At 37.6% G+C, this 21,212-nt stretch overlaps 3 protein-coding genes across 5 annotated transcripts; 1 reads left to right on the forward strand and 2 right to left on the reverse strand.

Moving 5' to 3' along the window:
• The first annotated feature begins 453 nt into the window (after nucleotides 1–453).
• On the forward strand, nucleotides 454–11,276 carry LOC116778548 (heart- and neural crest derivatives-expressed protein 2-like). Of its 2 annotated transcripts, XM_061525924.1 has the most exons (8): nucleotides 454–1,439; nucleotides 3,799–3,888; nucleotides 4,938–5,042; nucleotides 5,129–5,218; nucleotides 5,465–5,649; nucleotides 6,181–6,273; nucleotides 6,679–6,813; nucleotides 11,101–11,276. In XM_061525924.1, exons 2-8 carry the CDS (start codon nucleotides 3,804–3,806, stop codon nucleotides 11,188–11,190), a joined length of 783 nt encoding a protein of 260 aa, XP_061381908.1. In that variant the 5' UTR covers nucleotides 454–1,439; nucleotides 3,799–3,803; the 3' UTR covers nucleotides 11,191–11,276. The 2 variants fall into 2 exon arrangements, with proteins under 2 accessions (XP_061381908.1, XP_061381909.1); XM_061525925.1 differs by lacking the exon at nucleotides 6,181–6,273 and having other exon boundaries at nucleotides 463–1,439.
• A 1,225-nt stretch (nucleotides 11,277–12,501) lies between these two features.
• Nucleotides 12,502–14,393, reverse strand: LOC133319857 (serine/threonine-protein kinase fray2-like). Its single transcript, XM_061525728.1, has 2 exons — nucleotides 14,372–14,393; nucleotides 12,502–13,412 (listed from the first exon to the last, which is right to left on the reverse strand). The coding sequence occupies exons 1-2, from the start codon at nucleotides 14,391–14,393 to the stop codon at nucleotides 12,502–12,504; spliced, it is 933 nt and encodes a 310-aa protein (XP_061381712.1).
• A 2,170-nt stretch (nucleotides 14,394–16,563) lies between these two features.
• On the reverse strand, nucleotides 16,564–21,160 carry LOC116778522 (collagen alpha-1(I) chain-like). Of its 2 annotated transcripts, XM_061525892.1 has the most exons (4): nucleotides 21,035–21,160; nucleotides 20,888–20,921; nucleotides 18,552–19,235; nucleotides 16,564–18,071 (listed from the first exon to the last, which is right to left on the reverse strand). In XM_061525892.1, the coding sequence occupies exons 1-4, from the start codon at nucleotides 21,059–21,061 to the stop codon at nucleotides 16,732–16,734; spliced, it is 2,085 nt and encodes a 694-aa protein (XP_061381876.1). In that variant the 5' UTR covers nucleotides 21,062–21,160; the 3' UTR covers nucleotides 16,564–16,731. The 2 variants fall into 2 exon arrangements, with proteins under 2 accessions (XP_061381876.1, XP_032528439.2); XM_032672548.2 differs by having other exon boundaries at nucleotides 16,564–19,235.
• Between the last annotated feature and the right edge of the window lie 52 nt (nucleotides 21,161–21,212).

Raw genomic sequence — 21,212 nt, forward strand, 5'->3', positions numbered from 1 at the left:
ACGATGATAATATTTAATTAAATTTTTATATATTATTTGTAACAAACAGACGTACAAACATCGTAAGTAATACCTTAGAGTGCGCGGTCGTTTTGTGGGAACTACACTTATTGTTAGCAGGAGGCACACAACAGAACCTCGTTTATCGCCGTCGGTTAACGCGTCTGTTCCCATGCAACATGTATTCTGTGAGCTCCTAATATCGGTTCATACAAATAATATTGTGTCTCACATAATTACATTGTTAATCACACACACATATATATGTGTGTGTGTGTGTGTGTGTTGGTTACTACTATATTATCATCTACTTAATCTACTTTATATATAAGTCGTGTTGAAGTTAATAACATTACTGGTCGGCTCTCGTGTTATAGTAAATGTATATCTAGCGCTCGTGACGGTAAGTGAGATGAAGGTACCGTGTCGCTGGGAGTCATCTCCGCCCACACAGCATCTCTCCATTGGATGAGATGTGGACCAATAGCGACAGCACGCGCTGAACGTTCGGTGTGATTACTCGAGGTTCGTTATGTCTACAAACGAAGCGTCTCTCGTCTCTCTTTCAATCTACGTTAATACTATGCGAGTCATTAAACAAACTGTTAACGCTACGTGTGTAGTTACGATCACACTTGGGATACGCAAACAAAACATTGCACAATATTTCATATAAAGTGTAGAAACAAAAATAACTTTAATCGAGTTAAACATTTAGCCACCATATCTTTATATGTGTGTATTTCTTGTTTATTGGAAACTTCGATTGGTACACGAGTTATGTGGAAAAAGTGAAGCCAACACGAGAGAATCTATAGCTTTATAAACAATGTTATATTTCTCTAGAATAGTTAAGAAAATGACAAATAATTTCATTTTTATATAACAGCACTGGTCCGTTACAAGGGATTCGTTCATGAAATAAGAAGAGAGATATTGATTTTATATAATAAAGCAGTATAGTGGCAGGTATAAATAAAACTACAGATACCCGAACACTATTATATTAACACAGCGATATATAGTTACAACGAAAACTAAAACCTCACTTTCTTAATATACAATTTAATGGCAAATTAAAAATATCTATATATAATATATACCTCTGAGTGCTGTCTGTGTGCTCTCCGACACCTCACCAAACTCCTCCCTCAAAGGGCGTCTTCACTTCACATTCACTTGTTACCAGTCCTGTGTCGAATTGCACATCGGAGGGACGTTCGCGCCTTTTGTGACGTTTGACAGAAGTCCGACAGATAAAAAAAATTATTGTGATTATTGTTTTTTTCTTTTTAAAAAGCAGTGAATCGCAGTATAAGTTCGAGTTTTTTTTTTGTGAAATCGTCATAATAAATGTTTATAATTTGTTTTTAAACAGTGACAGATTTAATGTGAGGTGTGTGAATAGTTTTTTTTGATGCGTCGTCTTTATATATAAGGTAAGGAAAATGTAATTGGTTATATTTGAATATTAACATTTCTTTAGTCATTGGATAGTTTTTTAAATTTAGTTAAATAAGTTGGTAATTTATTCCGGAAGATTTTTTTGAAAACCAAGAATAAAAAAAAATCTTATTTGATATTTGCGTGGCTGAACCAAGAATTTACAAATACCTAGTTGGAAGCGTCAATAACAATATCTATATTTATAGGTGTTTTATAAAATGTATTAAGTATCAGAAAGTTTTTTCAATGTATTCCTATAAGATAAGAATTTTAAAACGAATATGAGACGTGATATTAAGATAAAAATGTAAGGTGCATATTAATTTAACTTTAGAAAAAATATATACAATTGTAATATTGTATTCATTACTAAACATTCATTGTAGTCTTATTAACGAGTCCTGTAAAATCTTTTCAAGTGGTATTTATCCAATACATTTACATGTAACCTCCTTGCTATGATCTCCTTCCAAGATGTCAACGAGACGTTGTCTGAGCGTCGCTCTCAACACGTGTAAAACACGTTCGCTAACAGACAGTATTGTTTATGTTAGTTACAAGACATTCGTAGTTTTTTACGGTTTCCTTAGATTGTTTAAATTATGTAATTAATATGTTGCGTATTGATAATCTTACTTGTATTATTCTTTTAGGATCTTTAATGATCTTTCTTGTGACAGTTTTATTCTGTATAGAGCGAAACAATATTCTGACTGATTTATTATTTATATAGAACATGTTATTAAAAAGTTATTTAAACTAAAAAAAACCACTACGTTTGTAAGTTTTGTAATGAAACGACATAATCGACTGCTACTTTAATAATTTTTTTCCTTTGTTTTCTTTGTTATGGCTTCATCCACGCTATATTTTTTGGAATGTTGTGTCAATGTCAAAAATTTAATTGTCTGAACGAATTTTAAATTCCTTTTTTAATACTCTGCGGGGAAAACACCAAAGAGTTCTTAATCTTGTAATGAAATTGTTAAAAAACTGCAAATACATACATAGGTATCACTGATGTCTATAGTTAGTAAAGTGCTATTTAAATTTACATGTGTATTTATCTCAAATAAAAATTATTTCTGTCATCATAAGGATGAAAATGAATACTAAAATTTAAAAATGGAGTAACCGGAAATGAAAATCTCTCAACGTCATTTAGTTTATGTATCGAGAAAGGTTATAAAACTATAGTTCTGTGAAAGGAGTCCAAAAAACTTTTCAGTTGTGTCCGACAATAGTTTAAACTTTAAATAGTATAAGGTATAAAATGCTATTTTAAGTAAAAATATAACTAGTATTCTTTAAAACAAACAATAATAACTAAATTAACACCTTTATTGCATTCGACAAACTCCTTGGTGTTTCCTGCACACAGTACTTAAGATAACTCACCCACCAAATTAAAACGTTGACATTGGCAGAATATTCCCCGACTTCGGTGCGATGAAGCCGCAGAATAAAAGTGAAGTATAAAATAAGATGAAATTTGATAGGAGCCAAAATAAATCAGTAAGCTGTAACATTAACTGGTTGAAGCTCAAGTGGTCAGGAGAGCGCCGCATCTCAGCTACATTTCAGATGCCTGTAACAGACAACCTCTTTATAATCACTGATCTAACGCTGTCTTTGATCGATGTTTGTATTGGGGAAGTGTATGTTCCTTTATTAAGATATTCTTAAACTTAAAAACAGAAATAGATTGATTTTCGTAGTTCCGCTTTAATTAAAATGTTTGTAAATTATAATTTTAACGTGTTATAGCTTCTAACATATTTATTTATTAAGTTTTTATGCGTGACGAGTCTTTTCTTCACTCACTAATCTATATTGTGTCGTTTGTTTATAATCTGAAAACATTCATATTGTAACAATAAGCGTGTAGGCACACTTACAGTCGAAGTCCTGACTTAGTTTGCCCATTTCGTTACTTGTATTAGTTTACGCGGACGTTAGTTATACTAAAAACAAGAATATACAGACTAAAGATCCTAAACTTATGTATATAATTCTTTGAATATGGTAAATATTTCAGCCAATTATATTTAAATAGGAATATCAAGAGGTAAAGTTATATATAGGCGTGTCACACAACGAGTGACTACTGCGGAGACATCGTGGTGCTGTTCACATGTAGGGATGTGGGATGGATGTATGGCTGTACTGGAAGGATGAGGGCATCAGGTCAGGATTCTGTCAGTGACGGAGTAATCCGCACCAATCAGTATGATGATCTGTGAGGATTGTGTTTATTCGTCTTCGTGTTTTTTATGTTCAGCCAAAATACTATGAATGTAGTAATAAGTAAAGCTTTGAACATCTTTTATATTCATATTATTGTTGTTGCAGTATAAATGTCTAGTTATGGCAGCACCTCTCCTTCTGACGAGGGCTTCGACAGATATGAGCCGCCCTTCTACTGTCAGACATCACACCAAGGTGAGTTGAGATGCATCCAGGACGTACCAGACTAGCTGATGCCCGCGACTGCGTCCGCTTTCACATGCTAACATAGTTTTTGTATATCCGAGAACACATCACCGGAAATAAGCACACAAAAATAAATATTAAGCGTGTAAGAAATTAAAATGTAACATTCTATAGTAATCTATTTGGTAATTTGGTCGTGCTAAACAATAAGAGGGCTGTCCTTTATGTATATATAAGATACATTTGTCCGTCTGTGTGAAACAAATCAGTATGGTAGATGACACAACAGGATCGACGAACAGACATCCTCATCTCGTCTTTGCGATCACGGAAGCTGCCACGTAACCGGAACGTCGCGTCAGGAGTAGTTTAAAACGATAAAAAACACGTTGTAATGCGGAAATATTAGTTTTATCGCGAAAGTCTTTGGTACATTATATTATAGTACTCGGTACCCAGTCACATATATCCACGAAAATATAAAAATATCGAAATAAAAGTGCAGCGAGTGTTTTTGTTTTACTTAAAACGATTAAAAATCATATTCACTGAGTCCAGGGACTTAAAAACATTTACTAATAAAGATTTCAGGAAGATTAATAAGAGAAGATGCTTAAATCATCTTCATCCGTTCTCTGGACTCATCTTCGTTATCCCGACATTAGAGTTGAAACAAACAAGCAGAGTTTCTATATTTATACATAATGGTAGGTCTTACACATCTGTCTTGAATTCTTGAATTCTCTTGTTTTAAAGTTTATGAAAAAAGAAAAATACACAAGTACTTATACTACACAAGAATACTGAGTTTTCAAAATATAACAACAGTAAGACGAGTTGAGGCCGTTCAAGGTGAATTGTTGCAGAGTTCATTGCTATTTTAAAAATATATAAAAAATAACACGAGCTCCGATGACTCCAAGAGACGAGCTGGTCTCCACTCTCACTTATAGTACATACACGGTCCTGTTATAGTACATACACGGACAGAGTCGCGGGGAAGAGCTAGTTATATCATAATGATAATGTTTATTTGATGTGATGTCGGTAATGATCAGGAAGTCCCATGGAGGGAGGCGTGTTCTGGTCCGGGGCTGGCGAGAACCAGGAGTATGAACACCAAGACGTGTACCACGACACAGGATACATCGGAAGGAATTACGGTAGGTGTGGCGCGGAATAGAATTCTCAATATGCATTTATAGATTGGTGATTTTGAGCAAAATATTACGTAAATATATTTTTACAGCGTACGAGGAAATGCAGATTTTGGGGAACGAACCCTACGATGTCTATCATAACACTATGATGCATCAAAACTACCCGCAAAATAACGGAGGTGAGACACAGTTAGGTTAAATTAAACTCACATCTAACCCTCGCTTAACTTGCAAAGCAACTGCGGAGTTACAAGACCGAATCTACATAGGTCATACGACACTTACAACATAACAGTAATGGCATACAGTCATTAGACGGAAGAAAGTATATAGAAACATCTTAAAACAACAATCCTATTCTAAATGATACAAGGACTATTCAATTCTTGAGATATCTTGAAGTCACATATCTCTTCATCAAACAGGCCTGGACTGTGACATGCAAGCCATACCTCGTTACGACAGGCCGCCGCCGTCGTTCGTGAGAGTGGTGAAGAGGAGGACCACGGCCAACAAGAAGGAGAGGAGGAGAACGCAGAGCATCAACACGGCCTTCACCGACCTGAGAGAGTGCATCCCCAACGTGCCGCCCGACACCAAGCTGTCCAAGGTGAGTGTTGACAACGTGACGGATTGCGAAGAGTTTGGTTGGCTTGAACTATGATGAGTCTGATTGTAATATATTAAAATTAAATCGGGATAAAAAAGAAATATCCTATCAGAAATTGGCTTTAGTTTGTCTTGCACTTGACTGGATAGTTGTTCCTGTATTAAAAGTACACGTAATGTTTAATGTTTGAGTACTCCACGTCCTACCCTCCACCCGACGGCTAGTTGGTTGCTATCACAGCCTCGTTACTTCGTTATGAAGAACTTTTAAACAATATTTTGTTGAGGATTTATTACTTATCTTAACTTACGGACTGTTGATTTCATGATCGATGTACACTGGAGTGTTAGTGTCACAGATGAGGAGAGTTGCTTAGCTTTAGCGCTCCTCACATACTAAATACCGCGGGTTTGTCCGTCGCTGTGATCACTAAACATAATGTTAACAAACTATTCTTTGCTCCAACGTCCGCTACAGAGCACGTTAGCGAACACGACGAATCCATCTCACTCTAACCCATACGATTGTCAGATGGTGCGACCGAGATCGCAGAGCATCAATGTAGCGTTCTCGAAACTCAGAGATCGTATACCGAGCGTGCTCCCCGACACTAAGATGACTAAGGTTAGATATTTTATTGAATAACTAGCTTTTGCCCGCGACTTTGTCCGCGTTACTTTCATTATTAGAAACGCAAAGCTGACCAGGCGAAGCGTTTCGATTTAGAGTCAGTGAATAAACGGATTTTGGATTGTATTAGCAAATTTTTTTATGTCGTACGAATTCAAAAGTATCCTATGTCCGACTCTAGATTTCTACCTACCCACAAATTTCCAGCCAAATCCGTACAGCAGTTCTTGAGTTATAAATAGCGTAACTAACACGACTCTCTTTTATATATAGGTACAGATAATATGACTATATCACGTGCTCTGTAGTGGAATAAGATGATAAGTTTCGTTCCGTTGGCATTCATGTACGCTGGTAATGTGTTCGTGTAAGTTTCTCACTGACGTATTCCTCCTCCAGATCAAGACGCTCCGCCTGGCCACGTCGTACATCTCGTATCTGCTCAAGGTGTTGGAGACTGACGGTGAGCCCGCGGGAGGGTTCCGGGCGGAGCTGCACCACGCGCCGCCGAGGAGACGGGCCGCGGAGGCACAGGTGAGGAAAAATATATCATAATTTGGAAGAGAGGCGTCCTAGCACAAGCACCTTCTGCTTAAAAGTATGCCCTGGTCCCTATATATATATATTCCCAGCCATCCCAGCAGATACTTATCTTCTCTTCTGTTTTATTCTTCTTTATTCTAGCAAACTCTTACGTATAAGTTTTGTATAGTAATTACCAAACACGATAGATCACTGGTGGAGCAACTGTCAATATATATCACAGGCTCCGGGTACGGAACCCGCTCGCGAGGATGAAGTGGTCGTTCCGTCATCCATTTTTTATTTAGATTTTAATTTAAATAACTTATATTCAATCAGTGATTAAAATTTCTGGCTTTGAAGTGACTTTTGAAATACCTAAACAGCTCTTCTTTACATTTTAACATTTAAATACAATCTATAATATACCTAAATAGCTTGTCGTTAGACTTTAACATTTAAATACAATCTATAATAAATCTTGAGATGAAATCTAGATCAATCTAGAATCTAGAGTCGGTTTCGTAGATTATTCTATAAATTAAGACACAGTCGTACAGACAGCCAGCGTCCGACGAGCGCGTCTGCTCGGCGCCGCGCCGCACTTGAATCCCTGAGAAAATGTCGAGTGCACTAAATGCGTGATAACTTATCTCAGACGCACTCGGGTGGATGTTTGAAGACGAAAATAAGCTCATAATATATATGAGCCGTCCTTATGATACATACTAGCTGATACCCGCGAGTCCGGCCGACATCAAGCTCTATGTAGCGCTTAAAAAAACGGCCGGCACAAACTTAACAGCTTTATATTTTTTTGGTGAAAATCATATTTATAATAAATAAAATCTATTAAATACAACTTTATTCTTACCGAGGGTTCGATCGTAACTACACACGAAGCGTCTCGCGTTTTTCGTTCAACCTAACGTTGATTATACTATGTGTATTTTGAGTGATTAACTGTTAACGCTACGTGTGTAGTTACGGTACTAACCAAGGCTACGCGTGCGTACCTCTATCATCTCTCCGTGTACTCGAGGATCTGAATTGTATATGAATTTAATCAAATATAATAATAACATGAGACTAATTACAATATATATATATATATAATTCTAAGTAAATAAATTTTCTATATTCTATATTCTTATATATATATCAGGATTTTATACTTAGATGTAAGAGAAATTGAAATGGGAAACAGTGATTGAGGTGTTTAAACTATCCTTAGGACTAGTTCGGGTAGGCCGGTGAGACGGCTCGTAAAAAGAGTTTCCCTGCGTCATCAAAAAAAAAAAAAAGGATTAGTTCGGGTCCGCAAACTAAACTCAGATAGTTACATTTACTTTATTAACGTTAGTAAGAAAGAAAAAATTGAAAAATTCTCATCCGACGACCGTAACTCGCGTTGGACGAGATAGTTCGAGGCTCTTATATAATTCTAAATTAATATTTAAGTTATCTTCATAAAACAAAAGATTCTGAATGTCGTTTAAAATTTTGTTTTATTTTTATGTTTTTATATATTTTAAACATTTCTTCATTATTCTGTTATGACGTAATTCAAACCAACTCGCGCCATGACTGTCACACTGAACGTGTATCTCAAATCACGACATTGGATAGTTTTTATATCTCAAGCGTCATCTGGAGTAGACTAACTCTGGATGGGTGGTCATTTAGTTTACCAAAAATTAAATACATAAAAATATTGTACATATATATATACACAAACACATACACATACTCACACACACACACACACACACATATATATAAACTATAAACTCTCGCCTATATACAGTGTGTATTTTTTTTCAATTCAACAGTAAGGAGGTAACCCGTAACATTTTGCCACACACACACACACACAGCTTCTATATATATCATAAATCCTGTAAATATCGTAAAAGAGAAAGTTGAAAGTTTTTGCGGGCGGCGGCGATGTGTGTAGCTCTCACATAAAAACAATTAAACCGATTTTCATAAAACCTTACGCTCAGAATAAGACAAAGGCTATAGTTTATCCCTTCACTGCATGTAGTTCCTGCAGGATCGGCTGTCTACCGTCTACCGTCTACCGTCTACCGTCTACCGTCTACCGTCTACCGTCTCCTGTCTACCGTCTACCGTCTACCGTCTCCTGTCTACTGTCTACCGTCGTACAGTGCATAGTAACGTAACACAGACGATAGATGTCGCTCGCTCGCTTTCCATATACAGTATGTATTTAGACAGTACCAATGTTCAATGAGACGAAGCAGCGGGCAGAGCTAGTATAATATATATTTAATCCAGTGAAGGAGCAGACGGAGCGCCGAGCAGACACCGTTTATTAGTCGTAATGTAATTACGGAACGCCACATGGCCGTCTGATAATAGGCAATGTTATTTGATTGAATACTATCCGCATCACTTCCATATAAAATGATATATTTTTTTATTAACTCGTTTTTGATATAATAAAATAACGAATTAGAGATAACTTTGCGAAATATTTAGTTTATTTGCAATTAAATTTTGTTTTTTTTTTTTTAATTTCGTTCACTATAATTGTAGATTTCGGTAAACGAACGAAACGAACGAACGAAAAAGACTTAATTTAAACGATTTAGATGCAAGGCTTATAATGAAATAAAATATATACAAAACTAGAATTTACTTCAATAAAAATATTCTCACCTTTTCGCTAACTACCCTTGTTTAGTCCGAAAACACAGAGCTTTCTGATTATTCTTAACACTTTGATATTGTCGAGGAAAATAAAATTAAATTGTCTTATCTATAAAGTAATATCCGAATAGCTTTGTCTGTGACGTTGTTATAAAAAAAATAAAACATTTTTTGAGTCTTTCCAAATGAATTCAACCTTTAAGTGAGCCAAGTCAGTACTGTACTGGAGATAGTATGGTTACTAGATACGAGCTGGTAAACGTGTTAAGTCTTTGAAGCTGTCACGATTGGAACACCTGGAAAATTAGCTCCAGGTGTACTCGCTGCTGGTGAGAAGAGTGCTACATTACGCTTCATCAGTGTTACCATTCTCATGGAGTTTTCTCTGAGAAGGTAGTCACGTTCTATATTCTAAGATAAGAACAGGCATACACGTAAAATGTCTAATTGTTTCTCAGATACAAGACATATAATTTTATTTGATTATATATACTGAAGTGACAATGACCAACACGACATCCTTAACCTATAAGATGTCACGGCTTTAATATGCACTGCGGAGGCTGCGATCTCCTCATCTCGTGGAGATCGTTCGGTGATAGGTTAAAATAGATGACTATAACACAAGCCAGATGGCCGCTGGAAGTTGTAAAACTTTGTTTGTGTAACGTAAACAACAGGTAAAAAATATGTTTCGTTACAACGCGGTAACAGCTTCCGTTGGGTTTGACCTCAAATACGAGATGACGTCTCCGTTACATGTTGGGGAATATTATAAGATTATGTTTGTATGTTGAACGCGGAGAGTGATCAGCTGATGTGTGAAATATAGTGTCTTTAACGCTAGTGTAAGGAGACAAAGTTTGGGTCTGGGTTGAGTGACGATACAAATGCATTTACATAGACATCCTAATATTTTTGACGTTTTATGTAAATTCTTTGTTGTGTTTAAATATTTTAAAGTATATTAAATTTTTAACAAATCGTGATTATTAATTTCTTTGCTTTCAGTCGTCTAACAAAATGTACAAAATATGCTGTACCTTCCTATTTTAATACTGTAATGTATGTGAATTGTGAATGAGTGAAAAACTTTAAACTTTGTACGTAGAAAATACGAACCGATAACTAAAAATACCAACGTAAATGCAATCCCAAAGTTCGATCTCGAGAACTAAAATTGAGACAACAAAAATATTCGACTGGCTACTTAAAAAACCTCTTAAATATAAAAAAATAGCTGGAGAGCGCTGAACTGTGATGCATTACATTTTTGCGCATCTATTTTTGTAGGCAGCGATGTTTTTTCTAGTGATGTAATCTGCGTGTCTTTAAGTCGGGGGTCGCATTCGGCCACGTGGTAACAATTTACCCGATCATATATTTTTTGTCATAATTAAGTTCTGTATGTCTCCGTTCATTGGGTTCGTGATTTCAATTTGGTTTAAATCGATAGATAATCGTGTTGTCGGAGTTAGCTGTATCATTTACACCTTATGAAACAGTCGCAGCTTGGACTCCAAAACATTTTTTGTTTAACAAACGACGACTTTAAAATGTTTATGTACCTATATATGTTTTATTTATAATAATTTGATTCCTTAATGATATGTCCTGTTGCAGAACGTCGAGAAGAAGGGTAAAGGTCGTACTGGATGGCCGCAACACGTCTGGGCGCTCGAACTAAAGAGCGAGAATAATTTGCAAACATAAATTTATATATTAAAAGAAATCTTCATCACTTATATTATATTTATACCACATTAATAGAAACTTTATTCTGTTTTTGGTGTAAGATCATTGGATATATATCGGTAGTGTATATATCAGCGTGTTTGAAATCAATAGTCACTTTGTTATCGGATGCGTCACTTTAAATTTCACAAGTATCTATGAAAAGCGACCAAAACGAATACTAATTGATATTGTATATGATTTTATATTAAATTATTTAGATAGAATCCATCTTCACCTATACCTATATAACTATAACCTCGTTCTAGACCTCGTTGCGTTAGATCTCGCCAGATACATAAAATTATAATAATGAAACATTTCACTTATAACAGTTTAAAAATAATTTAATTTGTAAATATGTTAGAAATCATTAGATTTGTTTTTTATTTTTTTGGTTGCATTTTATGTATATATTAATAAATAGCTAGTTACGTCTGTGTCACACTGTTATCTGTAGACTGTAATTCATTTAAATAATGACGTAGTTGATTAAATGAAAAAGAATGTAATTTGTTTGTACCTACTGCTGTGTTTAAAACGATTGTAATTTTCCTTTCCAATACTCTCTCTGATGACTTTCTGGATGGACTCTTTTGGATAAAACTTTTTGGTTCGATAGAGTATAGTCTCGAGTTGATGTTAGATAAGAATAATTAAGAGGTGTCCAAACAGAAAGAGTAATAAGATGAAATTATTATCTAACTACGTAGAAGTAGTGCTATGTAATATGGAAATATATATAATGTTAAGATTTAGTTAAGTACAATGTCGTTTAAAATATTTTTTAAGTAATGTCTGTAAAACGAAGATGCCAAAGAAATAAATTAGTGGGGAGTGAACATTATTTTTTATTGGTTCCTCTGAATCCTGACGGATGTTTTACAAAAGGAGGTTATATATATTAAATTAATTATATAATTTATTCACCTTTAACCTCGACCGCGGACAGACGAGGCGGAACGTGGTGTGATTGAAAATCATAGTTTTATATAGATGTGTTGGTTAGTCTCAAACCATTTGTTCGCTGAGCTTACAAGATTTGTTCTGCTGTCCTCATAATAAGTACATTTTGGAATTGATCCTTGAGAAGTATTTAATATTAGTCATACGTGTAAACATGAGTGTTATAGAATATGGTAGAGAAAAATAAAAGTACTTCCCATTCCTAGAAACGATACACGGATAGCTCTGATAGGTATATGTGTTAGTAATCATAAAAACGAGGACTCGGTGTACAATAAAATATTAGTAAGGACAAAAAATAAATTATAAACAGATCAGAGTAGCTTACTTCTCGTGTAGTGTCCCGTCTCGTGTCTCGTGTAGTGTCCTGTCTCGTGTAGTGTCCTGTCTCGTGTAGTGTCCTGTCTCGTGTAGTGTCCTTTCTCGTGTAGTGTCCTGTCTCGTGTAGTGTCCTGTCTCGTGTAGTGTCCTGTCTCGTGTAGTGTCCTGTCTCGTGTAGTGTCCTGTCTCGTGTAGTGTCCTGTCTCGTGTAGTGTCCTGTCTCGTGTAGTGTCCCGTCTCGTGTCTCGTGTAGTGTCCTGTCTCGTGTAGTGTCCTGTCTCGTGTAGTGTCCCGTCTCGTGTCTCGTGTAGTGTCCTGTCTCGTGTAGGGTCCTGTCTCGTGTAGTGTCCTGTCTCGTGTAGTGTCCTTTCTCGTGTAGTGTCCTGTCTCGTGTAGTGTCCTGTCTCGTGTAGTGTCCCGTCTCGTGTCTCGTGTAGTGTCCTGTCTCGTGTAGGGTCCTGTCTCGTGTAGTGTCCTGTCTCGTGTAGTGTCCTTTCTCGTGTAGTGTCCTGTCTCGTGTAGTGTCCTGTCTCGTGTAGTGTCCTGTCTCGTGTAGTGTCCTGTCTCGTGTAGTGTCCTGTCTCGTGTAGTGTCCCGTCTCGTGTCTCGTGTAGTGTCCTGTCTCGTGTAGTGTCCTTTCTCGTGTAGTGTCCTTTCTCGTGTAGTGTCCTGTCTCGTGTAGTGTCCTGTCTCGTGTAGTGTCCTGTCTCGTGTAGTGTCCCGTCTCGTGTCTCGTGTAGTGTCCTGTCTCGTGTAGTGTCCTTTCTCGTGTAGTGTCCTGTCTCGTGTAGTGTCCTGTCTCGTGTAGTGTCCTGTCTCGTGTAGTGTCCTGTCTCGTGTAGGGTCCTGTCTCGTGTAGTGTCCTTTCTCGTGTAGTGTCCTGTCTCGTGTAGTGTCCACACTCGTGTAGTGTTCTGTCTCGTGTAGTGTCCTACCTTAGTATTGTTATCGCCTAAGCGCGACCGCTTACCAGCGAACTTTGTGAATTACTGTCACTTAAGCGATTAAAGCCCTCACATGATTTACTGAACATTAAAACAATTTGTTCTGTTACTGTTTACAGATATTATATTGTAAGTAGTCTTTTAGTGCTGTCGTTTGTGAGGAAACCTAAAGCGAAAAATCTATAAAGTATATGACAATTATCGTTTAAAAGGAAACTGCTGGCGGCAGATTATCAGGAAGTCGGACTGGGAAGCTCTATATATATGTATATACATATATATGACAAATAAATTCAGTTACTCTGTGAATATTTTTCGATAGTTTTCTTTTCGTTTCATCAGAAATAAACATTTAATTAATTATTGTATTTCTTTATACAAAAAGACATGCAAATTTTTGACATACTCTATGGATTCCCCGAGCGGTTGCCGGGTCCGTCGCTGCAGGGAGAGGAGCTTCAACAGCGCCTGGGACCTGCGACCCAGGTGTAGGTTGAAGGGCTCCTATCCAACGCGTTAAACGCTCACCTTCACAACCCAAGCTCCTCTCTCTACCTGTCCCAATTTGAACCGAACCCACTAGCGCCGCCGTATAAATTGAAACAGATGTTAGCGAAAATATTTGATTATTTTTTTTATTATGTCACTTAAAAACTCTTTGGTGTTTGACATAACGAAAAATAAATTTTATAATACCCTGTTCGTTTTAAGATCTTTATGAGATATTACAACATTAAATATAATTTAAATAACAAACGCTTCGTATATATGTAAACAGCTTGTGCCACGTCCATACCCTCCCCGCCACCTCATGTTAGATAAAATGGCTTAAAATATCTTTATTAATCTTTATAATAACGCGGAGAGCGTGCTATTTACCAGAACATAATGTTTTTTAATAAACAATCTATTTGAAGTAACTCGTTCACCGACGTCTTCCGCTGGGGCCATGTGTTTTTGGCGTGTGCTGAATAGGGACACCACGCGGCTGGAGATTTAAGGATATACACCGATTTATAAGATCGAAATTTTAAAATTCCAAAGCATTTTTTGATGCAAATTTAAATTTTGCACTTTTTTAGGATGTTTATGTGAAACGAAAATAAAATAATCCTCACTCATAGTTTTATTTGCTAAGCTTTCGTTCTTGAACGTATCTTTTATTGTGCTGGTTTTGAAAAATCATTGAGATTTTAATGTTGAGTACAATATATTGCATTTAAAAATAATTAACCATCCTACAAATCTAACAAAGACTTATCAATAAATAATAATAATGAGTAATCCTAGGAAATCAAGCATTTATTAAAATTCAACATATGTATGGTTATCGTAAATAAAGTAGGCAAGACCATAGGTAAGGTAGATAGTTTCTGAGACCCGGAACTGTAATAGATTCAAGAAAACCACTGACGTCGTCTTCTGGAAAGTTTCTTTTGTGAGTTAATGACGTCACGGGAATAAAATAATATACGTTTATACGGAGAAAGAGTTAAGAGCAACATAAATAACTAATGATCATTAAATAGCAAGGTGTATCGACAGGCTGAGATACGTCAGTTGCAGTTGTGGGAAAAACGAAAAAAATATTAAACTACCTACATTGAATGATATTAGTGTTGCCATGTAGAGAAAAATTAAAATAATGTATATATCGGCGCGAGCAGCTTCAATGACGGATGCAACATGGAAATAACTCAAGGCTGTCATCAATTACTATAACAACTTATTGGTCGTCGTTACTATTGTTAAAAGTAAAACGAAATCAAAGAGAATAGAACTATGTTTGAATTCTGGTTTAAATATGACGTCTGGACGCACGGCAGCGGACTGCAGAGTTCAGCGAGTGCGGATCATAAAGAATGTGATTATGAAGAACCTTCGAGAAATACGAGAACATTTAGAAGAATTCAAGTTTCATTTTAAAATATCTGGAACGTACTGAAACAAGTGACATAAGTGACGTCAGCAAGGCTGGCGTCCTGTCTTTAAAATAATGAATTTGTAATAAATCCGATATATATGTCATAAGGAGAATATATTAGGGGATATTCCTTTGTTTGTTGTATTCTATGTATGTCAATCGTTCTGCTGAGTAGCTACATGTTTGTAGTTCTTCTAAATGTAACGTATCGTCTGTATTTCTGTAATATCGTAAGTACCGTCTCGCTTTCTCTTTAAAACCTCTCAGACGCTTATACATACACACACACATATATATATACAGCCTCCAACTGTGTTAACATTGCTACGCGTGTTTATGTACGTGCTGTTTGTCTGTCTGTCACTAGGACGATCGTTTGTTTGAAAAATCATTGAATTTATTTAACACTAGCTTGACTCCTAATATTTTTATACTAGACTTAGACTCGGTCTGAAACTTTTAGCGGTTATTATGATGTTTGTTGTTTTTTTTTTAGTTAGGTTATTTGTATTTAAGTCTTTAATATTTACGCCACAGTAGTTTGTGTTCGAGTGACACAATATATTCTCCACACACAATGGATATTGTATGTCAATAACTACATTTATATCATTCTGACAGTTTAAAGCATGTTATGGGAATAATAATGTATTTAGAAATGAAATAAGTTTCACGGACATTATTTGTGTCATAAGGACGCATCTTTAATGATCATCATCATCAGCCTATCCGAGCCCGCAGCTGAGCAGAGGCCTCTTCTCACATGGAGAAGGTTAGAGCATTAATCACCACGCTTGCTCAAGGTGGATTGGCGATTTCAAACTTATAATTTGAAATTATAAGTCCAGGTTTCCTCTAGATGTTTCCCTTCATCGTATGTCGGTGGTGTCTGAATACTCTTACAAAGTACGTATGACTCGGAAAGATTTAGTTTACATTGGTGTATTTAAATACAGATAACGTGTCAAGGATGATCAGCTCCATCCGGCAGAGTTCACACGAAGTCACTATCCTATTCTATTGTATTCATGAGGAGCTTAGCGTTGTATACAGCAATAGAATTAAAAAAACATGTCTTCCTATAATATGTCATATAGTTTTTATGCTATATATATATACATATATTATTTTTCATATATTCCTCGGTGACACACAGACCAACCGTTCATGTTAAACGCTTCATCAATAAAATATGTATAACTTATTCATATATATGATTTTATTAGACATTTTAAATCTAGCTACCAACTAAATGACTGACACTGCATCATCGGAATAACTTTATTGAATATGTTAATGGTTCTGACAGCTACTGCTGGCACGGCGAAGACACCTTCCAGAGCTCGGAGCCGGCTGGACCTGACCTCACAGCAAGCCAAGACCTGCAGCCAATCCGCCAGCGATGGCAGCGTCACTGGTCACTTTGGCTCCAGCGACGCCTTCCAGTCCTGCTGCTACACCTCCAGCGGCGCCGGCTGTCGCGAGGTCGTTTCCGACGCCCGCCCCCGCTCCGGCACCGACTACTGCCGCCGCTGCCGCAGGGTTGCCGGTTGCAGCGGCAGCACCAACCCCAGCAGTTACACCGGACGCAATCGCGACGTCATTGGCTACTTTAGTTCCACCGATTGCTGCTAAATCTCCGGCTGCCGCCTTTGCGCCTCCGACAGCGGCGAGATCGCCTGCAATATGGGCTTGAACTGCAGCGCCCACAACGCCCGCAGCTCCTAAGCCTCCTCCCGCACCAGCAGCGGCAGTCACAGCCGCCCCGATGTCTACTTTTGGAAAAGCTCCTATTTTATCATCGCCAGGTATGCAATCTTCTGGTTTGCCAGGTCCTGGTTTGTTATCTCCTGGTTTACCATCTCCTGGTTTACCGTCTCCTGGTTTGTTGTCTCCTGGTTTGTTATCTCCCGGTTTGCCATCTTCTGGTTTATTATCTCCCGGTTTTCCATCTCCTGGTTTGTTGTCTCCTGGTTTGCCATCTTCTGGTTTGTTATCTCCCGGTTTACCATCTCCTGGTTTGTTATCTCCAGGTTGACCGTCTCCAGGTTTGTTATCTCCCGGTTTACCATCTCCTGGTTTGTTATCTCCGGGTTGACCGTCTCCAGGTTTCTTATCTCCGGGTTTATCGTCACAAGGCTCGTTATCTCCGGGTTTACCGTCACCAGGTTTGTTATCTCCGGGTTTACCGTCACCAGGTTTGTTATCTCCGGGTTTACCATCTCCAGGTTTCTTATCTCCCGGTTTACCATCACCAGGTTTGTTATCTCCGGGTTTACCGTCTCCAGGTTTGTTATCTTCGGGTTTACCGTCACCAGGTTTGTTATCTTCGGGTTTACCATCTCCTGGTTTGTTATCTCCGGGTTTACCATCTCCAGGTTTCTTATCTCCCGGTTTACCGTCTCCAGGTTTGTTATCTCCGGGTTTAACGTCACCCGGTTTGTTATCTCCGGGTTTACCATCTCCTGGTTTGTTATCTCCCGGTTTTGCATCTCCAGGTTTAACGTCACCCGGTTTGTTATCTCCGGGTTTACCATCTCCTGGTTTCTTATCTCCCGGTTTTGCATCTCCAGGTTTGTTATCTCCGGGTTTAACGTCACCCGGTTTGTTATCTCCTGGTTTAACGTCACCCGGTTTGTTATCTCCGGGTTTACCATCACTGGGTTTATTATCTCCGGGTTTGTCGTCACAAGGTTTACCATCTCCTGGTTTGTTATCTCCCGGTTTTGCATCTCCAGGTTTGTTATCTCCGGGTTTAACGTCACCCGGTTTGTTATCTCCCGGTTTTGCATCTCCAGGTTTGTCATCTCCGGGTTTACCGTCACCAGGTTTGTTATCTCCGGGTTTACCGTCACCAGGTTTCTTATCTCCGGGTTTAATGTCACCCGGTTTGTTATCTCCGGGTTTACCATCTCCTGGTTTGTTATCTCCAGGTTTCTTATCTCCCGGTTTACCATCACTAGGTTTTTTATCTCCGGGTTTATCGTCACAAGGCTTGTTATCTTCGGGTTTACCGTCTCCAGGTTTGTTATCTCCGGGTTTGTTATCTCCGGGTTTACCGTCACCAGGTTTGTTATCTCCGGGTTTACCGTCACCAGGTTTGTTATCTCCGGGTTTACCATCTCCAGGTTTCTTATCTCCGGGTTTAACGTCACCCGGTTGGTTATCTCCGGGTTTAACGTCACCCGGTTTGTTATCTCCGGGTTTACCATCTCCTGGTTTCTTATCTCCCGGTTTTGCATCTCCAGGTTTGTTATCTCCGGGTTTAACGTCACCCGGTTTGTTATCTCCTGGTTTAACGTCACCTGGTTTGTTATCTCCGGGTTTACCATCACCGGGTTTGTCGTCACAAGGTTTACCATCTCCTGGTTTGTTATTTCCGGGTTTACCATCTCCTGGTTTGTTATCTCCCGGTTTTGCATCTCCAGGTTTGTTATCTCCGGGTTTAACGTCACCCGGTTTGTTATCTCCTGGTTTGTTATCTCCTGGTTTTGCATCTCCAGGTTTGTCATCTCCGGGTTTACCGTCACCAGGTTTGTTATCTCCGGGTTTACCATCTCCTGGTTTGTTATCTCCAGGTTTGTTATCTCCGGGTTTAGCGTCACCCGGTGTGTTATCTCCAGGTTTACCGTCACCGGGTTTCTCGTCACCTGGTTTTCCATCACCAGGTTTGCTGTTTTCCTTTTGATGTAATTCGTCTTCAATACATCCTTCACCTTTTCCAATCACACCTGCTCCAGCACCAGCTTGATGCTCCACCCCCAGGGCACCACCAATTCCTATCTGAGCAACTACACCGCCCCCTACCTCTGCTACATTTGCCGCACCTGCCTTCAGAGCATCCGCCTTGTGGTCAATAAGTTCTAGAGCTGGAATAAAAAATACATTAAATAATAACAACAAGAATACTACAAACAAAGAGTAGAGTAGTTTTAATTAATTTATAATTTTAAACGTTAAAGAGGTCTAGACGGAACCCATCTCCCTCGTCCCACGATATATAGTACTTCTCCTGTTGAAGTTAACCCTTACCCTTGACGGTCGTCACATCTGAATGCTTGGATGTAACAGTAGGACTCCAGAACAGTTCAGGTATTGATGATGCTGAAGACTCCTTGGAGTCCACAAAAAAAAGTACAAAAAGGGATGCTTATTTTTTTTGGTCTTTTGGATAATCTGTCTTAAGTTTTACAGTTCAATTAAATCACACTGTTGCTATGACATCACAATATTAATCTGGCTTGTACTATCGCTGGAAAAGTTGTAACCACCGACAACTGGGAGCGTCATGGCCACAGAATTATCAATGAAGACGAAATGGACCGGACTTATTTCCATTAAGTTCCGTTCCGTTAAGTCTAAGTCTAAAGGTAACCGTAGTGTCAAAACTTTTTTTTTTTCACTCTTATATCATTTCGACAAGTGACATCATGAAAAACTAGCAGCAGACATGACTCCTTTGATATGACAACACCAGCTTCAAAAATAAGACGTTGCAAAGCGGACATTTAAAACACTCTTGAAAATATGCCAGATGGATCCTGTCTCCAATCTTCGGCTGAATATTAGAGCATTAATGTTTGTTTTTGAAGTGAAATTTCTTATGCAACTTCCAACAAGGTTGCGTTAAATGTTTTATGCTGAGGGAGAGAGAAAGAATGATACAAGAATGTAGAAAGTAGGAGAGAGGAAAAGAGTGAGTAAGGAGAATACCAAGCACATGCGCTTGGTATTCTTGCTATCCAACGAAGTATACAGTGTGAGCGTTGTGAAATTAACTGGAATAGATAGGCACTTATTGTTCTATATTAATTTATTTATAATATTTATTTTTTATTTATTTTTTTGTTTAATTTAATACACAGATAATTTATCTTGGATTTAAGCATTACGAAGTCTCATTTCTTCCGCGCGGAAGGACTTTTTTCTTGTCTTTGTTCAATCTCCTTATTGTTTATATTTTGTTTATTAAGATAATAACACTCTGTTTTTTATTTCAAGATAATTCCGACAGCTTAAAATAACACAGGAGCTATATGCTTATTACAAGTCTTCATAGTAACTACACACGTAGCGTTGACAGTTTGTCGTTTATAACTCACATTATTAACGCAGATTGAATGAGACACGGGAGACGCTTCGTGTGTGAGACGGTGAAGACTTGTGGTAAGTATCTATAGTATTCTTGGAAGAGACTCAAACTCCTCAAATGTCTTTGTCCCAATCTCACTATCGTAACAGAGTTAAAATATTCCTAAAGTAGCAGTATTTTTTACCATTTGATTAAACATTGTGTTATACAATAATATACAATAAACACAGACATTGAAGTTATAGTTTGTTCATCTATATAATTCCCCTTTTACTCTCTCAATGACAGGACGTTAGTTATATCAAAAAAAAATATAGCCATTCCAAGCATTACCCCGGAGTAACACAAGAGCAGACACAAAAATACATTTAAAGTATTGCCAATGACTTTGTATTATAAGCACAGAAAAAAACTAAAATTAATACTCACTGGGATGCGGCATAGCATTGACTGCAACGCAGCCCTTAAAACGTAACAAAAATACAATTAATATAAAAATTTATACGAAAAATAATTTAAATAAATGAAACTACAATACAATACAATATAAATATAAATACAAAATGAATTACTCACAATAACTAGGAGTGCAAAGTTAATCATCTCCGATGTCACTCACAACTATGAGTGGGGTGAGAGACACGGCATTTTATATGGCGTGTTAAAGCGTTACTAAAAATGTGCAAACATTCACACCAACACGCTGACGCAAATATATTAGTGAAATTTGAATAGTAAATATATATCATTATTA

Source organism: Danaus plexippus, chromosome 31, assembly GCF_018135715.1.
Source record: "Danaus plexippus chromosome 31, MEX_DaPlex, whole genome shotgun sequence".
NCBI lineage: Eukaryota > Metazoa > Arthropoda > Insecta > Lepidoptera > Nymphalidae > Danaus > Danaus plexippus.